Source organism: Zingiber officinale, chromosome 7A (assembly GCF_018446385.1).
Source record: "Zingiber officinale cultivar Zhangliang chromosome 7A, Zo_v1.1, whole genome shotgun sequence".
NCBI lineage: Eukaryota > Viridiplantae > Streptophyta > Magnoliopsida > Zingiberales > Zingiberaceae > Zingiber > Zingiber officinale.
In genome coordinates, this window is record NC_055998.1 from 47311025 (window position 1) to 47338690 (window position 27666).

The following is a 27666-nucleotide window of genomic DNA, read 5'->3' on the forward strand; positions in this document are numbered from 1 at the left end:
GAGTAGAGGAGGAAGAAGGAACATTAGTAAGCATGTCAGGGGGTCCTTAACATAGCCAGTTCGACACTCAAATTAGTGAAGTGGAGGAAAATATGGAAGATGGACAATAGAAGAATATGAGATGCGTGCGAAGAAAAAAAACATACCTGCGCTTATAGGGTCAGGACCCTTATAATACCTTTGTAATCCCCATATTAATGAATGTCATGTTAGGATAAGGAAAATGCCCGATCACTGCATTGTTACTGTATTGTGCAGTTTCATCGACCATACACTACTCATATCTTATATCTGTACAAAGATAATGTCCTACGTGCTTCTAATAACTCCACGTGCAATATTAATTATGGAATGAGTTCATGAATCAAAGGGCTCATTGGGCTTTTTGGGTCTGACCCAAATAATGGGATAATGGGTTGGTAAAAGAGAGCTCAATCTTTGATGATAGGCTAATGGGTCTGTTTATATGTCTGTCTATCTTATAAGAAGCTGAATGATGCTAAGCCTTTAGAGTCAGGAGTATCCAATAAGAAGGATGTGGGGGAGTAAAGTCCAGTGAGTTGAAGATCCGATCAGGACGATGTAAGGAAGCAGAATCCAATGAGTTGAAGATCCTATCAAGACGATGTAGGAGAGTAGAGCCTAGTGAGTTGAAGATCCTATCAAGATGATATAGAAGATTATCCATTTCATGTAGGATTATAAGGTCAATCTCCGAGTTGGCAGGGTGAAATATTGAGGGAGCAGTACCCTTTGGATTAAGATTATCCATTGACTGCCTGATTGACACTTCATTTGGGTTGATCAATATTTAAACCTTGACTTCCATGTCAACTATAAATTGACCTTATAATCCTACATGGAGTTACCCATATTCATCGTATCATCCCCCATATTCAGATTGGGATTGTGGGTTGGATTGTGTTTGAGCTGTGTTTGAAGAAAGTTTAAGTGGATTTGAATGTTACTACTTGTCATGTTTCTGAAATGGTTGGTGATAGTTTAGCTTGTCAACTGCATTTACAGTGTCCTGTTATACATTATTCATAAAATTGAGATTTTTCTTTAGATCAACCAAACCTTCTTGTTATCAACTACAAGAGAATATTTGCTGGAGTCGATTTTCAACCGGTGTGAAATATTTTGTTGATTATTTCAATCTCTTTATACGTACTATTATTATTAGTAGGTAAAATCCCTTACAATTTATCTCCTTTTTAAAAAGTGCTGAGAGAAGTCGTCGAAGTGGCGATTTTACCTCTTACTACCGACTATAGAAATACTTGATTAGCTTCGATCCTTTTGTGATGCAAAAAGATAACAATGTTCAGATGTCCCTCCATTGTTGACTCAATTATATCCGACTAAGCCCTGCGGAAGGGATTCCATTTAAAGATATTTTAAAGAAAATAGTGAAAAAGAATTATTAATTAGTATTTTGTGAAAAAATACATTTGTTTTGTATTTTTTAAATAAATAAATATTTAACAGGATAACGCGATCCTACCCGTTTACTCCACGCTGCTCGTAGCCGACGAACTTGTGCTCGAATGGCCGCGACGATCGCGAGGGGCGGCGCCGGGCTCTTCATCTCCGCCTTCAACGCCCGCCTAGCCGGAAAAAAGAGGATTTTCAGCGCCTCCGGCTTCCTCCCTATCCTTCGTTCCCATGCCAGTGCCACTAATCGTTACTCCTTCCTCCGTTCCTCGCCCGCTGCAAGTGCAAGAGCATTCTCTTCGGAGCCACCCCAATCGGTGGTCGGTGAGGTTGAATCCTCAACAGTGGAGGAGGGAGATCCTCCTATTGACCCGCTGCGAGAGGCTGCAGATACTCTTGACATTCGGGTTGGGCGCATCCTCAAAGCGTGGAGGCACCCCGAGGCCGATTCCTTGTATGTGGAGGAAGTGGACGTCGGTGAGTCCGAACCGAGGACCATCTGTAGTGGTCTCGTCAACTACATTCCGTTGGAGCAGCTCCAGGTTTCGTTTTTTTTTTCCTATTTAAACCCTTGTTCTACAATCCATTATTACCTGTCATGTACTGTGTTTGTTTAAATGCTTATATGAGTTATATTTCTAACAATCACGAGAGTGCAGTGTTTTTTCAAAAAAAAAAAAAGTCTTCCTTTTATGTGTAAAAACAGATTATTTGATTTTAATTTTCTATTAGGTCTCAGTAAACCAAGACTCTTTCTTCCCGTGGTTATTCCTCCATTTTTGATGAAACATTAATTTTTATGTGGATAAAGCCGATTTTTTTAAGACTCTCTTATACAATGATATCCGAAGAAGTGAACACTAAATTGTTTTGAATTTGGACCATCTTGCTCAAATTCTTATGACATTCTACACTTCTGAATAAGAGATTTTTGTGGTTTCATTTTAGCTATTACTCTTAGATTTCTTAGCTAGATTTGTTAGTGCAGGATAACACTCAAAGTTATCTTTATAAAATGTAATTTTCAGTTTTACAGGAACTAACATAATTATCATATTATTTAGCAGGACACCAAAGTAGTTGTCCTTGCTAACCTGAAGCCTAGAAACATGCGGGGTATCAAATCGAATGGAATGCTTATGGCAGCTTCTGATGAACCTCATGAAAACGTCGAGCTTCTCATACCCCCAGAAGGTTCAACTCCTGGTGAAAGAATTTGGTTTGGCTCTGAGGAGGACAAAGATAAGCAACCTGATGCTTCTAGTCCTAATCAGGTAAGCACCTTTGAAATTTAAGTTTCTAAACTTCTCATATATGCATTTATTTATTTGTTAGCTTTTTAACATCAATTCATGTTGGAGTATTGTGGTCAAAGCGTGTCTGCCATTATTGTATTATTGTAGTAAAACCAGTAAGTTATTATCTCTCAAATTGTATAGAAAAATTGATGCAATACAAAATACCACACCACAAAATAAATTCCAACAACCCAATTCACTGAAGAAGAAAAATTAGTAAAATGAAAGATCATCTAATACATGAGATCCTAATTGCTTTTGTGGACTTGAAGTCAGGTAAAATCATCAAACATAGCCAATCTTTTCTCTAAAAAATATAATCAACTTCTAAAAGACCCAATTTATCTCTAAAAACTATGACAAAATTTTCACAACTCTTAGAAATTCTAAAAAAATATTTTTAAATTCTATTTTTTTTTTAAAAATAATCTAATTTGAGCCTCAATTTTTGAATTGTGTCATTCTCCTGATCAAAGGAGAATTTACTCTAAACAATTTGTCAACCTTTTTCTTTAATTGTTATTTCCAAGTAGTGTTGTAAATGATAGTAGGCGTGGCAGGGCGGGGCGGTAAATGACCGCCTACTGCCTCTACCTAAGCAGTTGAATTTTTTATTATTTTTTTATACATAATATTATAAATAGTTATTATTCTTTATGATGTTTTTGCATAAATAAGTTTCATACAATATAATTTATATAAAGTATAAATAAATATATAAATGCAACTAACAAGATAATTAATAAAAATTCATCATCATATTGATACTAAATAAGTAATATCGTTACTTTTACCAAAAGTTAGAACATATAATACTTTCGCTTCAATTCCATTTGATTGTTTTTCATTTTCCGCCATTAATCTTCAATAATTAAATAAATGATAAAAAACTAGAACAAAGATTTACTAGAAACATGATTTAAAATTTTGAATTGTGCTAAGGTTTCGGTCTCAGATCGGAACTATACAGTATTCGTACTGTGTCATATTGTGTCAATATAATTTCGATATTTTTAAAATATATTAACTAAAAAAAATTAATCTAAATATTTAAAAATAAAAAAATTATATTTATATATATATATATATATATATATATATATATAGAGCTAGGAGTTCATTAAAATTATTAATCTAAAGTTATTTGATTAAACCCTAAGTTAAAAACCTAACTTCAACCCTCTTACCACTGTTTTGGTCCATGCGATTGGGATCGGGCGACACGTCCGTCGCTGGGCTTGGGTGACGCTTCGGGCCCATCGTCGGGCTCGAGTGACGCTTTAGGGCCCGTCGTAGGGCTCAGGTGACGAGTTTGGACCCATCGCCCGGCCTAAGCAACGCATCCGGATGCGTCGTGGCACGCCGGCACCGGAGGCGTACTTGTGCCAGTCCACGGGTTGAACGACTGTACGTATATGGGGAAAAGGCTATGGCTCGAGATTTCAATCAATGACTAGAAATATAGAAAAACTGACCTAGTGGTGACAACAACAGTGGTGGTTCCAGGCGGAAGGAGGTGAGTTGTGAGTAACTTGGGTTGTGAAGTTATTTATGTTTTTAAAGGGTGTAGGGTTTTTTAAATTTTGTTGTCCCACCGCCTCGTGCACTGCCTCGCCTGCCCACCAATCTTGTCTCATCTTTGACCGCCTAAAGTATCGCTAAGGCAAAGGCAGTGTGGTTGAACATTGTTTCCATGCATAACTTGTGGTAGAATAGTTTAGAGTATGATTTCTTCAGTATCTTTTCTTGGATGACCTCTCCAATGAGTGAGAAAGTGATGGATCTTTATCTTTGCTTTGTTTCTTGGAAAAATCAATCTTGTTATTATCTTCTTTTGACGCCCTTTCCTGTTATGAAATAGTTGCATCGTCCTTATCCTGATCCCTGTGAGTCAAATCTAATTTTAGTTTTACTTCTTTTTGACCACCCCAAATGTTGTGACTAATCTAAAGGTGGATAACCTCTATGGTTCTATTGTGTCAAAATCAACTTGCAGAGTTGGAGGCTCAAATGTCTTCCAATAGTTTATTTTTCTCTATAATTTGAAAGTTCATCTAATGTTTATATAAGTTGGTAAATTAAAAGTATTAAAATTCATTTTTCTCATGATAATAAATTATCATCCTTGTCACCTTGTTGGTCATTGTGAGTAGTACAGACACAACTAGCGACATCCCCTTATTGTATATCTTCTCCCAATGACATACCTCTATCATCTCCTCTTACCTTGAAAACTCTGATTAGGTCAGCTATCTACGTCAGAGCAAAGCACCATTTTATAGGGTGATTGTGGCTCACTCGTCATTTTCTTGTTTCTTTTTTTTTTTTTTTCAAACTTACACAGACTCTTTCCTTGAGCCGAGTTCGATACCAATCAAACAATGAAGCATCTCTTCTACCCCCAAAAAGTGTCACTTCCTCCCAACCCTGGCCATTGTTCCAACCTCAATAAACTTCTCTAGCATATCTGGCATGGAACAACTAAATTGCTTATCTATGAATAGTTTTCAAAATCAGCAGATCTTGATCTAGTTGAGGCCGATCTGAACTGGATTAAAAAATCTACCATGATTGAAATTGAAGACAAATTGGTAAAACGATCGATGATTCTAAACAAAATCAATCTCCTTCTTGTCTGTAATAATAAAGTGAAAGATGCACAAGAGATGGGATTGAAACAGAACAAAGTCAGATATTAAACAGGTGTTTTGATAACGATAGGGGTGTTTTAATGATCAGAATGAGCTCATCCTGGTGTTTTAACAGTTAGGCTATTAAAAATCATTATGATTTGATACGAGAAAGAGGAAAATTTTTTAACAAACAGTTATAGTAATACAAAAATATAAAAAGAATATATATATATATATATATATAAAGAATATTGGTGTACTCAAAATAATTTTCAAACATGATAACTAATTTGTGAAGTAAAAACAAGATATAAAAAACATATTACCAAAAAGACAAATATGTTGAATAGAGTTGTCAAACAAACTGACCCATGGCAGGTGGGTTGACCTATAATCAAGAGAGGCATAGTCGCCTATATTAGTATTAGTCCTAGTACTAGTTATGAGATGATTGACAAGGACATTTTTTTTTATCATATTTTACTTATTAATAAAAGACAAAGTTGGTTATTATATTTACTTCAGTTCAGTGCTGAATGAATAAATATAATAATATCCTCGTGTCACACCCCAGAAGAGTCCCTGTCGATGAAATTTCGGCAGCATCTCTCCTGTACCGGTGACAATCTGAAACTTAAATACACAACCCTCAGGGTCTCTCAATCCTCGGCCAACACGATCGGAACATATACAATAAAATATGTAAACATTCTACGCAGTTTATAAATAATCAGCCTCCGGCTGACTACACAACAAATCACAACCACGCAGTTTAATATAAAACCTACTCCACTACAATGAGGAAAACACCATCCACAATGAAAAACAATCGCAGCGGAAAACATAGGCAGAATACCAAAACTCGATATAAAATACACGAGTTCAATAACTACACATCACAAATCTATAGTCACAAAACAAGGAAACCCAAGTCCGAAATAGAAAACCATCTCGACACGGAGTGAGGACTAGCAACTGGAACCTCTTGACGACATCAACCTGAAAAAGGAATAAATCAACAGAGTGAGTTCAAGAACTCAACGGGTATCGAGCAGACATGCATAGCAAGATATATCTATCAGTAATAATCATGCAGTACAGTCTCCTGATCTATAACAGGAAATGCGAAAACTGAACAAGTGGAGAAGCTGTACTCACCAGGACCTCCTATCCGGATATAATGGTCGTCAGACCAAATACCTCATGTCTCCTGTATGCATGTCAATCATATACAACCACAAAAAATGCAGCATCCAAAATGCTGCAATCACAAGCAATGAATGCAATCCATGCATATGATGAAAATGACATTATCACCCCTGACGCCAGTCAGCCACCTCACACGCGATGGTGAGGATGAGTAGGTAGGGCTATGACAACTGTGTACTCTGTCATCACTACTTCTGAGTGATCGAGTGGACATCATGCTGTCGGAGTACACCTAGCCTCCTACCCCAAACATAATGGGGGAGCCTAAGCTCTCATCTCCCTGTGTCATAGTCAAGAGGAGGGATCCTTGTCCGCTACCACGCTACAGTCGTCGCTACCCATGAGCGGACCAGCGGAGCCTGACAGAGCAAACTGCACACACCTTGTCTGATACACCACTAACCCATGAGTGGTTGTGTGCGCAGATCATGTAACTGGCGATGTGCTCAACAGTAATGGAGCCGATAATCGCTCAGCATGCAATCATGGAATATGGTGCATGACACTAAGCATGTAACTCTTGAAAATATCAACCTCCACATAATGTGTACCAAAAGTAAAACCAAGTTCATAACAATGACCTAGGTACCATAAATCTAGGTACACATGCCAAGTAATAAATCAAGGTACACATGCCAGGTAATAAACTAGGTACACATGCCAAGTATATCTAGTAGCTAGACCAGTATCCGGTAATGCATTGTATGTCACTATCTAAGTACACATGACAAGAATCAAGAGGACATAAGCATAAATGCATAACAGATAGCAATATGGACAACTACGGGTATCAAGTAGTAACATACCAAACAGATATAAACATAACTATTATTACTAACTATACCGAACTACGCATATCAAAATGACAATATCAAAAGAGATAAGTCAAGGTACCCTCCTCAAAACGAAGATTGTATTAGATAGATCCCACGTCGAGACGCTCGTCGTAACTCAAAGTCCTGTAACGACAAGCATAAAATCAATCCACTCTCATGAGTATCCAATGACTAAATCAAATTCCTAATTCAATTAAGAAACCCTTATTATTAATCAACCTTAACTGATCATCGATTAACTCATCCACCCCATTTGATTAAATTAGGTTAAGCCAAATCTTAACCCTTCCATAACACATTAGACTAGGCTAAGCATGAATCATCCACTTGGATCAATCATACCTAATCTTTCCTAGCTTCAATTCCAGGTGCAAGCTACAACAAGGATCAAATTCTCTACACTTTACCTCAATGCAAAGTTGCCCCTGTTGACCCACGGCCAGGAAATGGTGTTGTTGGAAATTTCAGCCGAAAGCACTTGCTGCCATAGATTCGTGGCCGACGCTACACAGATGCCACTGCCAGGAACATCTATCTCAGTTAGGCAACATCCTCTATTGAAATTGAAACCTAACTCTCTACGAATCTAGAATCTAAAAGTCGAAATGCCTTACCCAATCTTAGAATCGGCAATTCCCTCTCCGATGGAGCTTAGGTCACGCGGCTGTTGAAATCGGCGAAGAGAGGCTTGACGGTGATAGCTCGGTATCTGACCAGTAGGATGAAGTAACCTTCTGGAAGCCGATCACAACCTACTCCAGCCAAGCTAGGGCTCGGATCCCCCTCTCTTGGCCGAAGATGACTTGTCCGGAGCGGCGATTTAGAGAGTTAAGGCACGGATCGACGGTGTGAGGTGAGGAGAAACCGAGAGCATCGATAGAGGAAGGTAGCAATATATCTCTCACGACTAGTGGCGTCGAGGGCTGGCAGCATCAACGATCGGAAGGCTCGCAGCTGTCGGCGTTAAAGCAGATCAGGGCGAAGAAGGGAATTGGGTTGCCAGCGAGAGAAAAGGGACGAGGCAAGGGAGAGGACTTGAGGATCTTCCTTGGTCGATGGCTTTTGTATGCAGGGAGAAGAAGCGTCACGAGGTGGCGACGTTTGTTGGGGAAGACGAAGAGGAGGTCGGCGTCGGGTTGGGGGAGAATCGGGAGAAGAGGAGAAGAGAAGGGGATCAGGAGGAGAGGGATTCAGCGCATGGGGAGAAAAAAAACAACTTAGGCATTTTAATTAAACCCTAGGTTAAATTCCTCAATCAACTCCCATCTTTGGGTATTCCAAACAGGCTTTTCCTAAGCCTATAAATGCATCCCCTTAAACCCGTCATACGAGCTCCAAAAAATTTTCAGAAAATTTCTAAAATTTTTTTAAAATTCCAATAAGATTATTTCTCAAATGACCTTATTATTTAATTATTATTTGAGTACCGTATTTTACACCTCGAGTAGAAGGTTCTAATTTACAACATATCAATTAGTTGAATTGATAGTGAGATATTGTTGATATATAGAATACTACTCTTAACTATTCCTAGTCAAACATTAATATACAAGGACAATATTAATATGTTGAGACTAGTATGTAGGTTAACAGATGACTTAATCTCATAAGTCATACATATGAGATATCAGCTTGACACATGAGTATATATTAGAGAATATGTACTGAATGACCCGCCATGAGATGTTTCATGGATCGTTATATGAGTGTCATAAACATTCTGATTATTAGTATGAATAGTCCTTAGACTTGAAGTCATTACGGTTCCCTACATAAGGAGTTGTGTACTTTGGTATCGACAAACGTCACCTATAATAAGGTGGACTATAAAGTCGATCATGGGGTATGTAATAAGTTATGTGGAGAGATGTGAGTGATGTAGATGGAATCTATCCCTTCCATATGACGAAAATAACAAGAATACATGACCATGCTCAAATGAATCAATATGCGATATTGAGCTTATTTGATTAAGTATGTATACTTAAAGATTAAGAAATACAAAAATTGATAAGATGATGACACGGTCTATGCCTCATTGATTAATCTAGATATCAAGGAAAGAAAGATTGAGTCATATAAGATAATAGACATGGAAAGGTTAAATCGAATCTCGACATTCTCGCCACTTGGGTAACAATGATGCCTTGCTAGATACTACTCATTGTTTATGTATTTAAAATAGTTTTAGAGACATTGCCAACGTTACGAGAACCTATTGGGCCACACACAAAGAATAAGTTGATTTGGAGATGGATTCATATGATCGATCATTGGATTAAGTGTAATCCGAATTAGACTCATTGAGTTAGACTCAATTAGATCTAACTATTGGATTGAGTCCAATTCAAATTGGACTCCTTGAGTCAATTTGGATTTATGATGATTAATGAGTTAGACTCATTGAGTGACTTGATGAATTTAAATTCATCAAAAAAGAGAAGTGTTCAATTTAGAATTGATCATGTATTGGTTGAAAAGCAAAAGATCAATTTAGAATTGATCATGCATTGGATGAAGAGCAAAAGATCAATTTTGAATTGATCATGCATTGGATGAAGACAAATATTAATGTCAATTAAGGCAATTGACATTAAGGCAATTTCATTAATGAGTACTGATCCTGTCCGATAGTTGAGGTGACGGAAGCTGGGGATGTGACGCTCCGGTTGACCGTGTGTTGACTCCTCGCGACCCTGCAACTACAACTGCGTTAGTGCCGAGCCAGGGAAGGGGTCCCCGGCGATGGCCCTCCGACGCTCAAGTCAGTCACCGGCGATGTGTGGAAGCAAAGCAAAGTAGCGAATAGTAGCAGCAACAGTAGATTATCGCATACCTCCGTTCAAGCTTGGACCCCCCTTTATATAGGGCTCCTGTAGCGCGTTTGTACGCTTCCCAAGGTGTGAATGCTTCTCAAATCTTTCCTTGAAAAGATATATAAGTAAAGTGTCCCAACACAATACCTTAACGAGCCGAGCATATCTCTGAAGTGATAGTGGAAGCTTTTGCCGTACGATCTTCTGTCTGAATCGGCCGCCGACCATGCCGCCTGTCAGTGGCGCATGCTCCCAAAAAGATAATGTCCAGTTAGCGGTGTCTTTTGCTGGACCAAGCGGGATAGCCGCTCGAAGGATAACCGCTCGGCTCGGGTTCTTACTTTCTGCTCCGATGAGTGTATTATCTGGCTGAGTGGGAAAGCCGCTCGGCCGCCCTTCTGTTTGTGTAGCTTGGTCGTACTTTCGCTCCGTTCTTATAGCTCTAAATAAGGTCGAGCGGGGAAACCACTCGGCGTGCCTTTGCAGATACCTAGCAGTCTTTCTGAGCGTCGTCGAGCTGTTATAATGTCGGATCGGGTCTTCCTTATCCCGATCGGGTGAGCGTGCTACCCGCTTGGCCAGTGGTATAGGGTCGTTTGACCACCTTGACTTTGACCTCCACCATTGCACTGACCTCCTCCATGGCGGCGGGGTGGGACCCCCCTCCCCCCAATTTATCACCACATCAAGTACAAAAGGGGTTTTGATTCATTTTATGAAGGGAATGTGTTCTTACTCTTCTTCTTTTTCCACTCTTGGCCGAAATCTTCCTAATGGTTGCTAGCACAATCTTCCGTTGATTTCTTCTCCACTTCGTGAGATGGACGAAAGACTTGTTTGTGTGGATACCGAAAGAGGTACAGGCACGTGATCGTGCTGAGATCTTAGCTATCGGGAGTTTGTGTTCACGCACCAAAAGTATAACTCCCTTCATGAAACTTATTATGTGGTTTTCCTTCGTATGAATCTTCTGGAAAGGAACTAGTTTTTCGGTTGTATTTTCTGCATGTTTAGCGCTCTAGTTCCCTACAGGCTAGTCACAGAGAAGAGAAAAGAATTGGGGCTTTGAGTCTTGAGAGAAAAGACACAAAGAATAGCTAAACATAGCAGGGACTTTGACTGGATTTGAACGAAAAAAGGAGAACTTGGCTGACCAACTCAAGCGTTAATTGGTCAAACTCTACAAACAAATAGGCAAAAGGTCGTGCAAACACTAACCGTACACCACAAATGTATAAAAAGGAAAGGAAATTTGAAGGATAGGAAGCATAAAATTCACCTCAAATAGGAGCTTTGAAATCAGGTGGGATTCAAGTGGATAGGGCTGGTCTCTCGGGAGAATTTCTCAGTAGGCGATTCATTGGAGATAGGAAGGTGAGGTGGATGGAGTTTTACGAGAGAAGGGCTTTCGTTTCATTTGAGTTTGAGAAAATTCGGAACTATCTTAGTTGAGACAGCTTCGTGTCTTTGACTTGTTTGAGTTGTCCATTGGAAATTTTTTTCTTAACCTGTGAACCAACCCATCCCACCACGGGCCAGACGGGACAGCAACCCATGTAGGTTAGCCCGTTTAGGCTCACTTTTAAATGGGTTGATAAAATTTCAATCCAACCCACTTAAATTATATGACGGATTGGCCAATCCGATAGGCTAAATCCAAATTGACAACTCCAATGTTGAAGACAATAATTTTTGAATTTTCTATATAAATAGTTAGTGTTAAACTACGCAATATAACTCTAAATTATAAAGTGAGTAAATAGGTTGTTCTTATCAATAAACAGGAATTTTACCAACTGAATACTAATTAAAAGAAATATCTAATTATGTTGATTATTTTAGTACAATATATAGAGTAGCAAACTGTAACAGATTATTTCTTCTCGTTTTTAAGTTATTAAAATTGATTTTTGGTTGCATCAAAATTTTATATTCCTTTTGTTTCATCTCTTAGTTTAAAATTATTGTATTTTCTGATACTGACCCTACCAATTCAACAATCTGACATGGCACTTATATTAAGAATTACTAAATCAATCAATCCTGGCACCGATACCAATTTTGTAAACTATGCATCTACATAGGACCTAGTCAAGTCTAAGCCACATGAGACCACACATGGCCAAACCCAAGTGTTACAAAGTGGGGAGTAATTTAAAAATTAAAAGGAAAATTAAAACAGGTTTAGTAGGTTGTGGATTAAAAGAAGAGAAGGGCGAACATTAAAAATAAAAAGTTGAAGGTAATTAAGTGAAAAATTGCAGATGTATGAGCATTTACTGAATCAAGCTACATTTTCTGACATGGATCTTGAAGATGACAAGTAACAATAATACAATATATCTTGGAAATGCAATTTTTATCTACTCCTGCCTCAAGTTGAATTGTCATTACACTCCTTATTCCTTTATCTCCTCTGTCCATTGATTGTAGAATTAATCAGATTGGTTTCTCTATCTTCTAGTGTTTATACTTTCTATTCTCCCAGACACTGATTTCACTAATTTATTCATTCTCTTTTAGCATCTTTGTTCTCTTCTATTATTCTGTAGTAATTTTTCTCATTCTCCCTGATGTTCTCTTTTCTCTCCTTTAAGAGTATGCTTAAGAAGTAGAACAACACTCTATTTCATTAAGTTTCTCCCCATATTTTCAAGCTTCATTTTCCTTTGGCAACTTAGGTTTGTGAGGGTGTGAAGGAAGGATATTTTCCTATGTTACCATCAGATGTGATGACTTGCACTCTATTCTGTGTCATAAACCAGACATGATCAGTGTCTATACTCAAACTCGAGGATTGTTAGTTTTCTATATTGTTCCAACATTGTTGTTTTGTTCAATAATAAATGATTTTAGCCAATTATTTCCTTTTCAATAATTAGAATTTTAAGTGGAAAATTTCTGTTGTTCCAAACATGGAATCTCCTTGAAGTTTTCCATTTCCATGTATTCTATTTTCCAAAAATGCTTATATTTTACTCACATGCTCTAACGAATCTAATGCAGATGACCACCTAAATTTCCCTGTAAATTTCCACTTTTCTGTCAACATTTTCTTATGTCCGGCTACTTATTTGGGATGAAACCGTTGTGTTGATGTGCGATTCTTTACCACAGCTATCCTAATTTATGAGTTCATATACTTCACTCTCAAAAAGCTATCGAGATTTCATTTATGCTTTGCACCTTATTTTTGGATCAGTATTTAAACTGTCAACTGATTTAACAAAGCCATAGCAGCCAAATTAGCCAAATAATTTCAACTACGTTGGAATCTTTTAGCATGGCCCTAATAACTATGCTCTGCTAATGTATTTGTCTCTGTTAAATTAATGGAAGAATGGAATGCTTATCTTGGGCAACTTCTTGATCATCGTTTGACATGCCACAGGTCCAAAAGAAAAAGATATGGGAGGCTGTTCAGCCGCACCTAAAAACAACTAACGATTGCTTGGCTGTTTTAGCTGCGAACCCTATGAGAACATCTGCGGGCGTGGTTGCATGCAAGAGTCTAAAGAATGCACGAATATCATGACCTTGTTCCAGCCTCGGAATCCATCCATCGATGAGTATGTGGTTATTTAGTTCTTGAGTTCGATTTGCACCAAGAATGTTCTGTATTCGTTCTTTTGCCGGCAAGTCTGCAACTATGATGATGCATTAAGAATCACTGAAGAATGATACTCTCGTGACTAGGTGAAGCCTTTATGATGATAATAATAATAATAATAATCATAACTTGCTGTCAGCATCTGCGCATCAAGATATCATAGGGTTCTTCTTCTTATGACTTGCTCTTGGACTAGACGCACCCTGACCCTAGGAATAAGTTTATTCGTGTTTGGCTGGGTATGCCCTATATGTTGGCCTGTGGTATTTGACCTTGTTAGGTTGGCTTATTAAAACTTTTTTTTTTAATTAAGAATTTACAAATTATTATAACTCATATCAGAGTAGGTTTTCTTTGTTCGAGTTAAATATGGAATACTTGCAGGGAATCAATTTTTTAGACAGATACACCTCTCTATTTCTTGCTTGCTTCATGTCCACGTACGCTGAAGCATGACTTCGATTTCTTGCTTGCTTCATGTCCACGCATGCTGAAGCATGACTTCGACAGTTCAGTGGAAACATGAATAGTGAGCATCATTTGTCATGATGGGAATATGAGTCAGATTGTGGCTAATCTTTATGGGAGAAGTGTTCCTTACATCTGTATTTACCTGAGAAGCCGTACAGATAGCGGATTTATTATTATTATTATTATTATTATTATTATTATTATTGATAAAGTGTTTAGTTGAATCAACAACCATTAAAACGTTTTGGTAAAAATTAATTTGGGTTTAAGGAAACGGATCTAGTCCAACGATTAATTTCACCAGCTACCTTATAGAAACTCGGACCCATTAATATAAACATGAGCGTTAAAATTAGGAATGTAAACGAGTTAAATCAAGTCGAATAATATTAGGTTCGAATTTGGCTCGTTTAAGTTATATTCGAATTCGAGCTTGAATCAAATTTTTATTACAAGGTTCGAGCTCAGCTCGTTTTGGAATTATCAAGCTCGCGAATCGTTCGAGCTTGACTCATTATTAGCTCGTTTATTATAGTTAACGAGTCTAACTCATTAAGCGAGCTCAGGCTCGTTCTAGAGCTCGTCACTATAAGAAAAATAGGGACGACGAATTTAGCGACGACCGATTAATTTCCATCGCTAATAGCGACGGACATAAAATACCCGTCGCTAATAAAACTTGCTCGTTTTAAGACGCATTTTAAGCGAGTTCGAAAACTCATTTGAATAAATATTTAACAAACCTAACAACTAAAATAATATAAACTCAATATATCATTGAACATCTTAAAGTACTATATTAAACTTCCAAACTCAACACATCATTGAATATGTTCGTGAGCCCTTTAATCGAGCCGATCTCAAAGGCCTTTAAACAAGTCGAGTCCTTTAAACGAGTCGAGCCCGAGCTTATTGTTGGACCCCGTAGTAGTTTTGATGTGATCAACTAAGTTGGTTAGGTCCTGCTGTGTTTGATCCCTGCGTCTGAGTGTGCAGGAGCTTAGGAACACAGGAAGTCGAGCGGAAGACGCAGCTAGCGAGAAGGACGGCACGGGAAGGGAGCCGACGGGCTCGGTGCGTCCGAAGGACGAGAGAGCTGCGGAAGAGTACTCCGGTGGGCGTGAAGAGCGTGCGCGGCGTTCGAGGGACGTTAAGCCGGGACGGAAGACTGCTCGAGGAGAAGGCCGGGAATTGGGTTCGGGTGAGCCCTATTCCGGTTGGTCGCAATCACCCAAAAGAACAGAGCTTCGGAAGCTAAAGAGGAGAAGAAAAGAAGACAAAAGAGGCTGAAATTACTGTAGCAGAAATTACTGTAGCAGACCTCAAGGCACCTTAAACACATCAAGGCGCTGAACACATCAAGGCGCCTTGAATGATTGTTTAAGGCGCCTTGACCGTTTGCGCTGCGGATAAAGTTTTATCCGCAGATCGAGTTGGAGGCGCCTTAAACCTTGTTGAAGGCGCCTTGGGCCCTCGAGATAGACTTTCCAGGAGCTATAAAAAGGCCCCTGGAGCTAGGAATTCAACAACAACTCAAGCAATCATTGTGTAGCCATTCCTAGCAATAGTTCTAAGCTTCCAAAGTGTAAAAGGCTTCTCCGCCTTCAGCAAAGGAGATTTTTCTACTGAGCTTTTTCTTACTGCCCTGGATTAACAACCTCCTTGGTTGTAACCAGGTTAAATCCTGTTTTCTACTTAATTTCTATTTCCTTGCTTAGTTTAATTTTATTTCTGCCTTTACTTATTTACTATTGCATTAATTGAGTTGAAATCCGAGGAGGGTATTTTTATTTTGTGTTTTCAGCAATTCACCCCCCTCTTGCCGGCCTCCGCTGCACCAACACTTATGAGCCTATAAACGAACATCTTCACAAATTCACGAGTTAAATGTCCTTAAACAGAGCTTGAAATCAAACTCAATTTAATAAAATAAATAAACGAATTCGAACAAATTTTTTATCAAATCGAACTATTTAGTATGAACTATTTAATTCATTTACATCCTAGTTAAAATCGCGTTTCCATCTTTGGAGAAAAAACAAATAGGACGGAGAGAGAGATTTGGAGAAAAATAATTCGTTGTTGACCATATCAGCTATAATTTATCCATAGGGAGGTTCAACTACCACACAAAGAAAAATGTATTTGGATTATTAAATGGTTCAACAATTATTCCTTCTGCAGTGGCACGTTATTATTATTATTATTATTATTATTATTATTATTATTATTATTATTACTATTACGCTTTACATCCTGTAACAGCTAAATTAAGCTGCCTTTCGTTCTCTCGGTTATCATTGATTCTTGAATCTCAACTGGATCAGCATTCCAACTTTTTATATTTGATTCGTCGAGGTTGCTGTTGTGTGTTCTGTTATCATATCTCCGCTGAAGATCAAGATGGCGTGCCACTCGTTGCTGTCGCTGCTACGCATTGATTAGGTAAATTATCAAAATACTTCTCCAGTTTATTATATTTTATACAATATCATTTTTAAAACTTTATTATTATCAAAGAACCTTAAAATTGAAATTTCAATAAATTCTTATTTATTTTATCATCTGAAGAGGACTTGAAAACGTCGAAACTCGTCGGGGGCATTTTTTAAAAAAAAAACCCTATTAATTAAGCTGAAAAAAAGAAGAAAAAATAAACTATCACCTCCCGTTGTATATTAATTCTTCGGTGATCTCCAACGTCCGGCTTTTAAGTCGTCGTTGCCGAGAGGGAGTTCGAAGGAAGCGCTGGATTCAACTCGGTACGGCGGTGGCAGAGCAGCATCCGATTGCTGCGTTTCGTCTCTCTCCAGATGGCGGCGGTGGCGGAGAGCTTATTGAAGTCCGGTGAGGTCTCCGCCATGATCCGCCAAGGCTTCATCTCCTCACCTCGCCTGTCCCCGACCTCTTCTCCTCCGCCGACACCTCCAGCTACTGTCTCGGGATCCTCCGCGGTCGCCTCCGTCCCTTCTCCACCGCCTCCTTCGTTCCCCGCGCCCAGGACCACCACACTCTTCGAGATGATTGCCCAGGAAGGCGGCCAACACCGTCCCCCTCTGCGGCCGAAGCAGCTCGACCTGCAAGAGAGAATTGCCGCGATCCTCTCTAGTAAAGGCCCCAGCGACGTGAAGCTCTCCGTAAGCTCCGGAAACGGGATGAGAATCCGGATGGCAGCGCACCGGCAGGTGCTGACGGCCCGGAGCCGTTTCTTTGCTGAGAAGCTGGTAGGGATATGTGGCAGACCGGGTAGTAGACCGGTTGTTGTGGAGATCTGCGAGTGCGATGACGCAGAGGTGTACGTGGAGGCGGTGGGGCTCATGTATTCCGACGATCTAAGGAGGATGCTGGCCGGAGAGAACGTCTCGAAGGTCCTTGGCTTGTTCCAGGTAAGTTTGATTAACTTAATTTTCTGCTCTGTTTCTCTAAATCTTTCACGTATAAGAATTCAAGTCCGTGCCCCTTTTTCTTCTTCACTTCGCAATCAACCAACATTCTAAGAGGAAATTTGCTCTTTTGGAAACCAAACCTAATTAATTGGAAATTGAAATATTAGCTTAAACTAAATGCACTGATACCTCCTTTTCTACTCTCCAGTTAATTGCTCGTCTTGGTTGGTGTAGATGAACAACGATTAACGCTTTCCTTTAAGGAAAATCACAATGCAACATTGCTCTGCATAGTGCAAGGTGTCATTTATTGCCCGTTTATTTTTGTGTGCCAAGTAATACCCATAACCCATATGAAATCCCAGTGGTTTCATTCACCGCCAAGTCCCTGCCAACTTACAGATGAATCTTGATGGTGGCACTCTGCGTTGTGTAGCAGCTTGATCGAAAGTTTAAGTAGCATGAGATCGTTTACTCCACATAACCTGAGTTTATCAACAGCTAGTAGGAGAAGAGGGTTAGTACGTGAAGACATGCGCTCGTCAGTGATGATAAACAAGCATGCTGAAGTATCTGAGAAAAACTGAAACACAAATGTGGAATCTGAGTGAATAGTTGATCAAGGCATTAGATCAAGGATTTTTTGTTGGAAAGGCAAAACTTGTTTGTGTAGTGAACCTTGACATGAGGCGTCTTCAACAGTTGCGCATGTTTTGATATATTCTGATCAATCTGGATGATTTTCCACTTGAATGCAAGACTTGATCTAGACTACCCTGGGGTTCAGTTAATGGTTTTCTACGATGCTCCATTTAGGGCACCTTGTCTTTAGAGATAAAGAAGGGTGTGAACTTTTAAATGTCATATGCCTACTTTTTTTTAATCATTTCCTATAGTTTTGGTGGATGGAGATGGAATTGTGAGAGCCAATTATCCTTTTACAAGGGAAAATCAAAATATATGTTGAATTATTAGATGTCACGAACTCAATGGAGTCACTTATAGATCCTGTGACATTTTTTTTTTTATGTGGGTCTTGATTCGACTTTAATGCAATAGACAGCTTTGTTAGGCAATTCTTCTTGCAATTTGAAGTGATCCAATAGAGGATGTCCTCCCAAGAAAGATGCCAATGCTAGTCCTTTCAAAACCAAGCATCTAATTTAGGCTCTATGAAACTGGAAGAGATGGGCTAGTAGTTAATGTTGAGTTTGTTCAACGTGGAGTTAATTTTGGTGCCTTTGAGACTAGTTCATTCAGAATTTAGCAATCATCGATCTTAAAGTGGGTAGTTGCTTTCCTTAAGCATAAATCACCCTCGCTCAATCCATCTTCATTAAAATTCTTCTAAGATATGATTAAATTGATGTTGTTCTATAACTAGCTCTAGCAAGGAAGAGCCCTTGGTCCATCAAATTAGCGTCAATGTACCTAAAGTCTGCCTGCTAGAGTGCACAAATCTAGTGGTTAGATTTTGTCTATAGGGAGAAAGAAGCTACTATATACTATAGAGAGGTGACTTTTTTTGGGAATTTCTTGATTCTAATTGAACTCAAGTAGGGATGACAATGGGTCAAGTACTTGGATTTTTAGGTATCACACAAACCTATACCTATTTTAATACCGATTTGGATGATAAACAAGCAGTGCACCTACTGATACCCAATTGAGATCGGTAAAATACATAGATATATATGGGTAACCACATGGATGTTGAAGGGGGTCGGCAACTTCCGAGGATTCTCAATTATTGGGTACCATAACCATCTATATACATAAGTGATTCTTTTCCAATATTTTGTGCACCACGTCCTTTGAAAACTTCAAATCAATGACCCAGAAAATCCAATGGTCACTACCTTGGTTTGCTCGAAACTATTAGGGTATGCTAGTTTGCTTAGATCAGTTGATTGAGAGCCACTTGTGCAATCTATTAGTGAATCCTTTGTCTTGCACGGTGGCGTAGATGGAGAGCGATATTTTATATAAATCTAATATGCACTATAATGAAATGATACATATATGTAAAGTGCACTAACAAAGTGTCATTTTGTGTCTATTATGCACCTTATTGTGCCTTGTGTGCATTATACATGCCATGTGTGTGTGTGTCTTATGGGCACTATGTTTGCGGTCATTGTATATATGTGCTTATATGAGTTGCCATGCACTAGATCATCATGCATGTGTTGCACATGAATCTACTCATCTGGTTTACATATGACCTATATAATTCCACCACATGGCTCCTACAAAAACTCTTTTAAAAGTCATTTGTTATAGACATAACTATAATTAAATGACTATATCTCCCTCAAAAGATTGACATGAGACTAAAGTTTTGTACGAGTCCTCTTCTTCTATCTCTAATTTTTGTACGAGTCATCTTTTTCTATCTCTAATTCTTTGAAAACCATTTATGAAACTTTAAGTCTTGAAAAAAATATCCAGCAGTTTACCACCATTTTTCAAATGATTTTTTTGACAATATATTTTCAGACATTAGGCGAGCTTGTTTATCATTCATGTACCGATAAATGTTCCGCGGTTTAAGCTTTAGCAGGTAATCTTAATGGCATGAAATTTAAATTGCATAGTAGACAATTTGAACTGGCTATGTTATGTCTAACTTGAGAGAACTCACAAAGGACAATTCCGTGCTCAAAGTACTACTCAACACTCTTGTGGTTGTATGCCCATATTTGACTGTTAGGATCTAACACTTGAATCCTTTGGAGGATCACACTCTCGCATTCATATACTAAAGGTGTGTTTTCTACGAGGGAAGGAAACATAGATACAGATAAGGTGAGATACAGATTTTTCTAGTGGCACTTTCACTCCGTTTCTTTTGGCTGAAAATGAGAGGGAAAGAAAAGGCTAGTGAAAATTTTCCCTAGGTTTTCTCTAATTGCTTTTGATTTGGATGATAAACTAGTTTCACTTACAATGAAATTCAAATCCAGACTTTAAAACTTTAAAATTATTTTCTTTTGTAATATATTTTTATTTATTTGTTTATCTTTTAACAAATAAAGTTTTGAAATTTAAAATTTATCTCCTTTTCATTCCCTCAAAGAAACCAAAACGAGGGAAATATTTTTTCTATAAGTTTTTTCTCTACCCTTTTTTATTCCTATCTATTTCCTTCACTCGTAGGAAACAATTTTAAAAATATTTACTATAGGTAGCCTTTGGTTAGCAATAACTTACCCTTGGGATAATAACTTGGTGCTAAATTCACATTTTATATTTATATTATTGTTAGTTATTAAACTTAAAACATTGATGTTTTCATTGCTCTAGTAAGTTTCCATCATTTGACAAATTAGTTAGGAGGCTTTAGACACATCCCACATCTTTTGGATATTACTTCTTACAAGACCCTCTGTCAGCAAATCCACCAAAGTTTTGTTTAAAGAATAATAAAACATCCTGAATTAAGTGCACTGCATAGTTGAATAATTCTAGTTTACCGAGTTAGGGGCTAAATGAGGCCTTACTTCCATATACGTTACAAAACAAAGTGTCTTATATAGGTGTTTTAATCAATATATGTAGACTTTTTATTGAATAAGTCCCTTAAACCATTCTGTTTCCATTTCTATGGTTAACGACTCCACAAATTCCAATCTCATGGTCTAATTCATAATAAACATGTGCTTCTTGGAGCCTAAAGACATGCCTCCTCACCAAGGTTGAAAATCCACTTACTAATGGGTGAAATGATCCGCGAGATTTGTTATCCAAGTTACATTTAGGTACTGTTATAGCAATGTTGGAAACCTGCCATGTACTATGCTGTAGTCCATTGTCCCTCCTATGCATTTTCTAACCCTATTGATTGCATTCAATAGATATGTCTTGTATATCCACTAAACTTTTCCACTGTAGATATAATATTCAACCTTGTATCTCGTGGTATCCATCAAACAACTAATGAACTTGCATGCTTTTCTAATATATTATTTTACCACTATATATTAGTAGTTTTCAGTGTTGAATCAATTGAAGTACTAAATTGTGCACAATCATAAAAATCATCTTTTTTAAGCGTTTACTCAATACAATAAGATTAATTCAATATGATATTATTTCTTTCTTATGATAACAATGTTAACATAATTAGACAATATTATTTCTATCTTTTATGATCAAGTATGTCATTGACTTCTCTTAACTCATTTATGCTAACATTATTCGACAAAATAAATTTAGTTTCATTAATTTTTATCTAAAATAGTTTCTGAATTAAATATGCCATTGATATACAAGCATGCAGCAACTTCTTTCCTTCAAAAAATCCTATTATAGATGCATTTATCAAATTTATTTATCCTAATATCATTTGATAATAAAACCATATTAAATTTATCCTGTCATTATTTACCACTTTGCTTAAAACTATAAAGAGAGCTTGCTTTCTTTATAACTTGTGTTCTTTTACTAACACATGAAATCTTTTGGTTGAGCCATGTAAATATTATGTTTTAAATCATCAATTAGGGATGTTGCTCTTTATGTCTATTTATGTCATGGATCGGAGATGGAATAAGGCAAGTTAGGGTTTTTAGGAGGATGGAAGCTCCAACTAATCAGATAGAATGAAAAAATGGGAAATTATGGAGCATGTATATATAGTGGAAGATCAGGATGATTTCGTTTGGTACTAATGTGAATCTAACAGCCGATTTTGATTTGGGAAAGCACGCAATCCATGTGCTTTGTTGTGATTGGTGGAGGAGCTATCGATGAGGATTGTTGAACTTGATTTCGGTTGGGAGGATTTTGATTGGTTAGGAGGGTTTGAACAGTTTAAATACCCATAATTTATTAAACCATTCTTTTTATATCTAATTTTCCTACTTTTTAATGTCTATGTGGCCACTAATAATTTTGTCAAAAAATATTTATGAACCTAAGGTCTCAAATTGGATCGTATCACACTCCTTTGCATTCTTTAAGCTGCCTTTATTCTTCTCATGCACAAATTCACTTAATCTAACACCTCTATGCTTATAAATAATAATTTTTTACTCAATAATCATTAATAGATTTAAAAAATTTTAGTTGAGTCTGTTAACCTCTTTTATATTCTTTAATTTGCTTATTTTTTTTAGACCTTCAAATACATTAATGACTTTTTTTATTCAAATGATACTTTTTACTCCAAAGACATTGATGAATTTGAAGGTTTTAAATTGAGTCTTATTGTGTTTCTATGCCCTTGCATTCTCCCTTTTCTCCCGATGTTCATTTTTTTTACTTTTGAAGTCCTTTATGTTCGTCAATTTTTTTTTTTAAAAGTCGTTGATGGACCTCGAGATCTTAAATTAAGTCTCATTGATCATCATTGCATTCTTTACCTTCCCCTTGTTATGCATGAACCTCTGTACCTGTTAATAATTTTTTATTTTAAAAATAAATGAATCTAAGTTCTACAATTGAGTTCCACTAGGCATCAGTATAATTTCTTAGTCTGAAATTTCCATGCTCATCAATAACTTGATGAGCTTAGGCATCTCTAATAGGAGGTTTTTAAAGAGGTGTGTCAAACAAAAAAAGCTGAAGAAAAAGTTCTAACCATTGTGTATGCAAAGTTTGAGATTTGTATTTTAAAAAACTTTTATTTAAATTTAATTTTTATCCAAGAGATAAAGATCATAAAGATCTTGATTTAGCAATGATCACATGGTTAAGGTGATTCTATTAGATAAAGAAATGAGTATTTTAAGATATTGTTATAAGAATTATGGGTATTTTGGGGATTTAAAAGATCGATCATATCACACTATTTTGTCTCTATCAAGCCCAACCTTATCTATATATATATATATAGCAAAGTTTTACAAAGTTCCTACTAAAAATATTCACTATGAACCGTCTCATAATTTCTCCTAATAGTTATATTAAGAGGAATGACTTATAGCCACGATTTATATAAATCGACGTTAAAACTACACAATAGGTGTAGTTCAAAACTAATTTAAAAAAATAGAGTAATAGAGTTGATTTATGGCAGCAGTTTACACAAATCATTATTGAAAGTATTTAATAGAAATCGTTTGTAAACTGCGCCTAGAAGTTCGAGCAATAAAATGTCTTACATCAACGTTTTACACAAAACCACCGCAAAAATTATCTGATATGAGCAGTTCTAAATAGTTCCTAATAGTTATATTAATAGGAGTGGTTTACACAAATTGACCCTGAAACTACACAATAGGTGTAGTTTCTAAATCAATCCTAAAATAATAGAGCAGTAAAAGCGGTTTATAGTAGCAGTTTACATAACACGTTGATGAAAGTATTCAATATGGGTGGTTTAAAGACTACTAATAAAAGTTAGAACAATAAAAACGGTTAGTAGTAGCATTTGACACATAACCACTACTAAAAGTACCCAATATAAGTAGTTTAAAGATTGCTTTTAATAGTTGTATCATTAAGAGAGGTTTACAATAGTGGTTTATGCAAATTGACACTAAAACTATGTAATAAGTGCAGTTTGAAAACCAATTCTAAAACATTAGAGCAATAGAAACAGTTTATAGCAGTAATTTGCACAACACGTTGATAAAAGTATTCAATATGAGCGGTTTAAAAACTATACTTATAAGTTTTCAATAGAACCGCAGCTAAAAGTACCAAATATTAGCAGTTTCAAAATTACTTCTAATAGTTGTATCATTAAGAGTGGTTTAATCAAATCGGTGTTAAAACTATTCAGCAAGGGCAATTGTAAAACTATTCTGAAAAGATAAGGCAATAGAAATGCTTTAGTTCAAATTGATTCTGTTTGATTTTCAAGAGTAGTGTTAATACCACTCCTAATAAACCGCTCCTATGCGTGTGTTTTTTTATTGTCTCCATCCTTTAACCTTTTGGTGAAGGCGCCTATCAAAATCTAGGGTACGATCAAAAGAATGCCCCAAGTGTCTCGAGTGAAGATTAAAGAGAAGGTATGTAAGCGTGCAAGGATTTTATTTGAGATTAAAGAGACTAATGTTGGGACTTTCGAGCCGCAAAAACCACTTTTTGCGTTGCGGAAACCCTGAAATCTTGCCACCGGATCCGTGCGAAGATTAAAATAAATTCATGTACATGTTTGTTATCCTAGATCTACCTTAGATCTACATGAAAAGGGATGTACCTTTAAAGCGAAGCCCTTCGCAAATCCCGCTCGTCCAAGGTCCGTCGGATCTCAAGTGTGTTCAAGTGTACACACCTCTAGAAGTATCCACACGAACAAGAGATGGAGAAGAAACCTTAGAGTGTGCTAGCACCCCAAGGACTCTCGGCAATGGAGGAAGAGAGGGAGAGAAGAAGAGAGAAGGAAGAAGATGACTTGAATGACAAATTCATTCACACAATGTAACCCCCTACAAAAGTGGTCGGCCACTTATTACATGGAGGGTTTTAAACCTCCATGGGATATCAAGAGTCAAGACTCTTGATCTCCCTCATGAGGTGGAACTTGGTCAAGACAATCTTGACCAAATAAAGAAGCCTTGATGATGTGGCACATCATCATTGGCCGACCCTATGCCAAGTCACAATGACATGACATTTGGTCAAGTCAAACTTGACTCTTCATCTTCCCTCTCAAGTCAAGTCAAGTCAAACTTGATTTAAATTCTCCCATGGTTGATCAAATCCAACCTTTGATTCAAGTCAATTTAATTTAGTGAATCTCTATTCATTAAATTAAATTGATTCAATGAGTCATAATTTAAATTAGACTCATTCAATACATGAATCAAATTGAGTCCAACTCAATTAATCTAATTTGGATTACTCTTAATCCAATTTGGTTCATCATATGAACTCATTCTCCATCTAATTGCCCTTTGTGTGTGACCCTATAGGTTATTGTAACGTTGGCAATGCTCTTAAACCCATTTAGAAACATAAGTAATGAGCGGTATCTAGCAACACATCATTATTACCCAAGTTACAAGAATGTTGAGATCCAACATCACCTTATGACTACTAATTGTGACCCTTCACAATATGTGACAATGTCCTTCTATCCTTGACATCTAGATTGATCAATTTGAGGCATAGACCGTGTCATCCTCTAATCAATCTAAATCTTGAACTCCAAGTAGACTCACTCTAATCAAATGAGCTCAATATCTCATATTGACTCATTTGGGCATGACCATACACTTAGTGGTCTCACTCTATCAAGAATAATGATGTCACTCCCGTCATATAGGAGGGATAGATTCCATCTACATCACTCACATCCCTCCGCATAATTTGTTACATACCCAGTAATCGCCTTTATAGTCCACACAGTTACGGGTGACGTTTGACAAAGCCAAAGTAGGGAACCATGGTGACTTCAGGTCCAAGGATTAATAGTCATACTAATAGCCACATGAGAAAGTATATGACACTCATATAACGATCCATGATACTTTCTCATGGCGGGTCATTCAGTATACATTCTCCAATGCATACCCATGTGTCAACTTGATTTCTCTATATCCATGACTTGTGAGATCAAGTCATCGAGTTGACCTGCATGCTAGTCTCATCGCACTAACATTGTCCCTGAATGTTAATACTTGACTAGGAATGATTAAGAGTAGTGTTCTCTATATCATCTCACTATCGATTCAACCAATCGATTGATATAAATAAGAACCTTCTATTCAAGGACACTATTATACTTAGTTATTTGGCACCAATACAAGTAAGTATAATAACCAAAACAAATGCCTTTATATACATAGGAATATGATACAATAAGTCCATACAACAATCATCATATAATTGACTCTAGGGCTCTAACTAACAACTAAGAGGAGTAGGTGAGTACCTTTTCGAGCTGGAGAAATGATGCAAGAATAGCATAGCGAAGTCATCGAAAGACTGTATGGATCTTGATTTGAGAGTATTGAACCGTCTGGGAAGTCCAATAAGTGTAGTGAGAAAGACTCGACATGTGACTCCCTCGGAGTATGGATGCAGGAGAGTTGCATTCTCATAGTGGCAAAGATGCTCGTCTGGATCGGCGGTGTCGTTGTACTCATGAATATGTAACGGTCGGAAGTGTCGGGGCAACTCCTCCTTCTGGATGTTTTCAGCAAATGACATTTGTCGTGCGACCATCCTCTAAGTGAGTAACAATCCCTCCAGCTTGTCGACGAGCTGCTTGTCAGGATGGTGGACCAAAGTAGTTGCTCTTGAGCTATGAGTAGTGGATTCGGGTGGAAGCGCCTCTCTGGTCGAGACCTTTTCCGACCCTGCTTCCCCTTTAAAATGAGGAGTAGGGCCTTGTCTTAAGGTTGTCTCTAGAATATTAGCTACCATTCACAAGAACTCCTCCCATAGAACCAGATCCATAGGGGTTTCCACCACAGTTCGCAACGGAGGTTGATACTGTTAGAGCATTCTAAGTACCTTAAGTTTTGATGTTTGGGCAAAGGTTTAAGTTAGGTTTATTGTTGTATTTGATATGTATTGTGAGTGTGAAGGATACACGTACAACAAGGAAAGTCCAAGTGTGATCTTGACAAAGGAGGAAAGTCCAAGGATGAGTCTTGGCGGTGTAAATCCAAGTATGTAGTCTTGGCAACGTAAGTCCAAGTGTGACTTGGCAATGGATGAAGTCCCGGAGGCGCGACCTCTTGGCAAAGGAAGACCCGACAACAATGACAAGGCCGATGGAAGCTCCAGAAGGCAAGACGTGAAGGATGGGGAGACATCCGAGGGACGTAAGGCTGATGGAGGAGGCTAGAAGGCTAGGTCTAGGTTGGTCGAGCAAGGACGAGTGCTGAGTGAGTAGCAGTACTGTAGTAGTCGACTGGTGGTTTTATCAGTCGACTGGTGCAGTCGACTGGGAGCGAACTGAGGGCTGGTATTGAGCAGTTGGGTTGTAACGGTCAAATTTCCACAGAGAGCAGTCGATTGGTAGGCGGGATTTTTCAACTCATGGCCTATATAACCAAGACTTGGG

General features: G+C 37.7%; 2 protein-coding genes across 3 annotated transcripts in view; both read left to right on the forward strand.

Moving 5' to 3' along the window:
* Positions 1–1515: 1515 nt before the first annotated feature.
* LOC122001386 (aminoacyl tRNA synthase complex-interacting multifunctional protein 1-like) lies at positions 1516–13977 on the forward strand. The gene is made up of 3 exons (XM_042556099.1): positions 1516–1979; positions 2505–2711; positions 13621–13977. The coding sequence occupies exons 1-3, from the start codon at positions 1551–1553 to the stop codon at positions 13762–13764; spliced, it is 780 nt and encodes a 259-aa protein (XP_042412033.1). The 5' UTR covers positions 1516–1550; the 3' UTR covers positions 13765–13977.
* Positions 13978–16969: 2992 nt separating this feature from the next.
* LOC122001387 (BTB/POZ domain-containing protein At5g60050-like) overlaps positions 16970–27666 on the forward strand; it is a 46164-nt gene continuing 35467 nt past the window's right edge. For both annotated transcript variants that reach the window (XM_042556101.1, XM_042556100.1), the window contains exon 1: positions 16970–17696. In XM_042556101.1, coding sequence (XP_042412035.1) covers positions 17124–17696 — 573 coding nt within the window. In that variant the 5' untranslated portion in view covers positions 16970–17123. The remainder of the gene's footprint in view (positions 17697–27666) is intronic.

Bases quoted from the DNA above. Each gene is read 5' to 3' on its own strand.
- LOC122001386 (XM_042556099.1), top strand. From the start codon at position 1,551: ATGGCCGCGACGATCGCGAGGGGCGGCGCCGGGCTCTTCATCTCCGCC. The intron at 1,980-2,504 runs GTTTCGTTTTTT...ATTATTTAGCAG, and splicing joins TTCCGTTGGAGCAGCTCCAG to GACACCAAAGTAGTTGTCCT. The intron at 2,712-13,620 runs GTAAGCACCTTT...GACATGCCACAG, and splicing joins ATGCTTCTAGTCCTAATCAG to GTCCAAAAGAAAAAGATATG.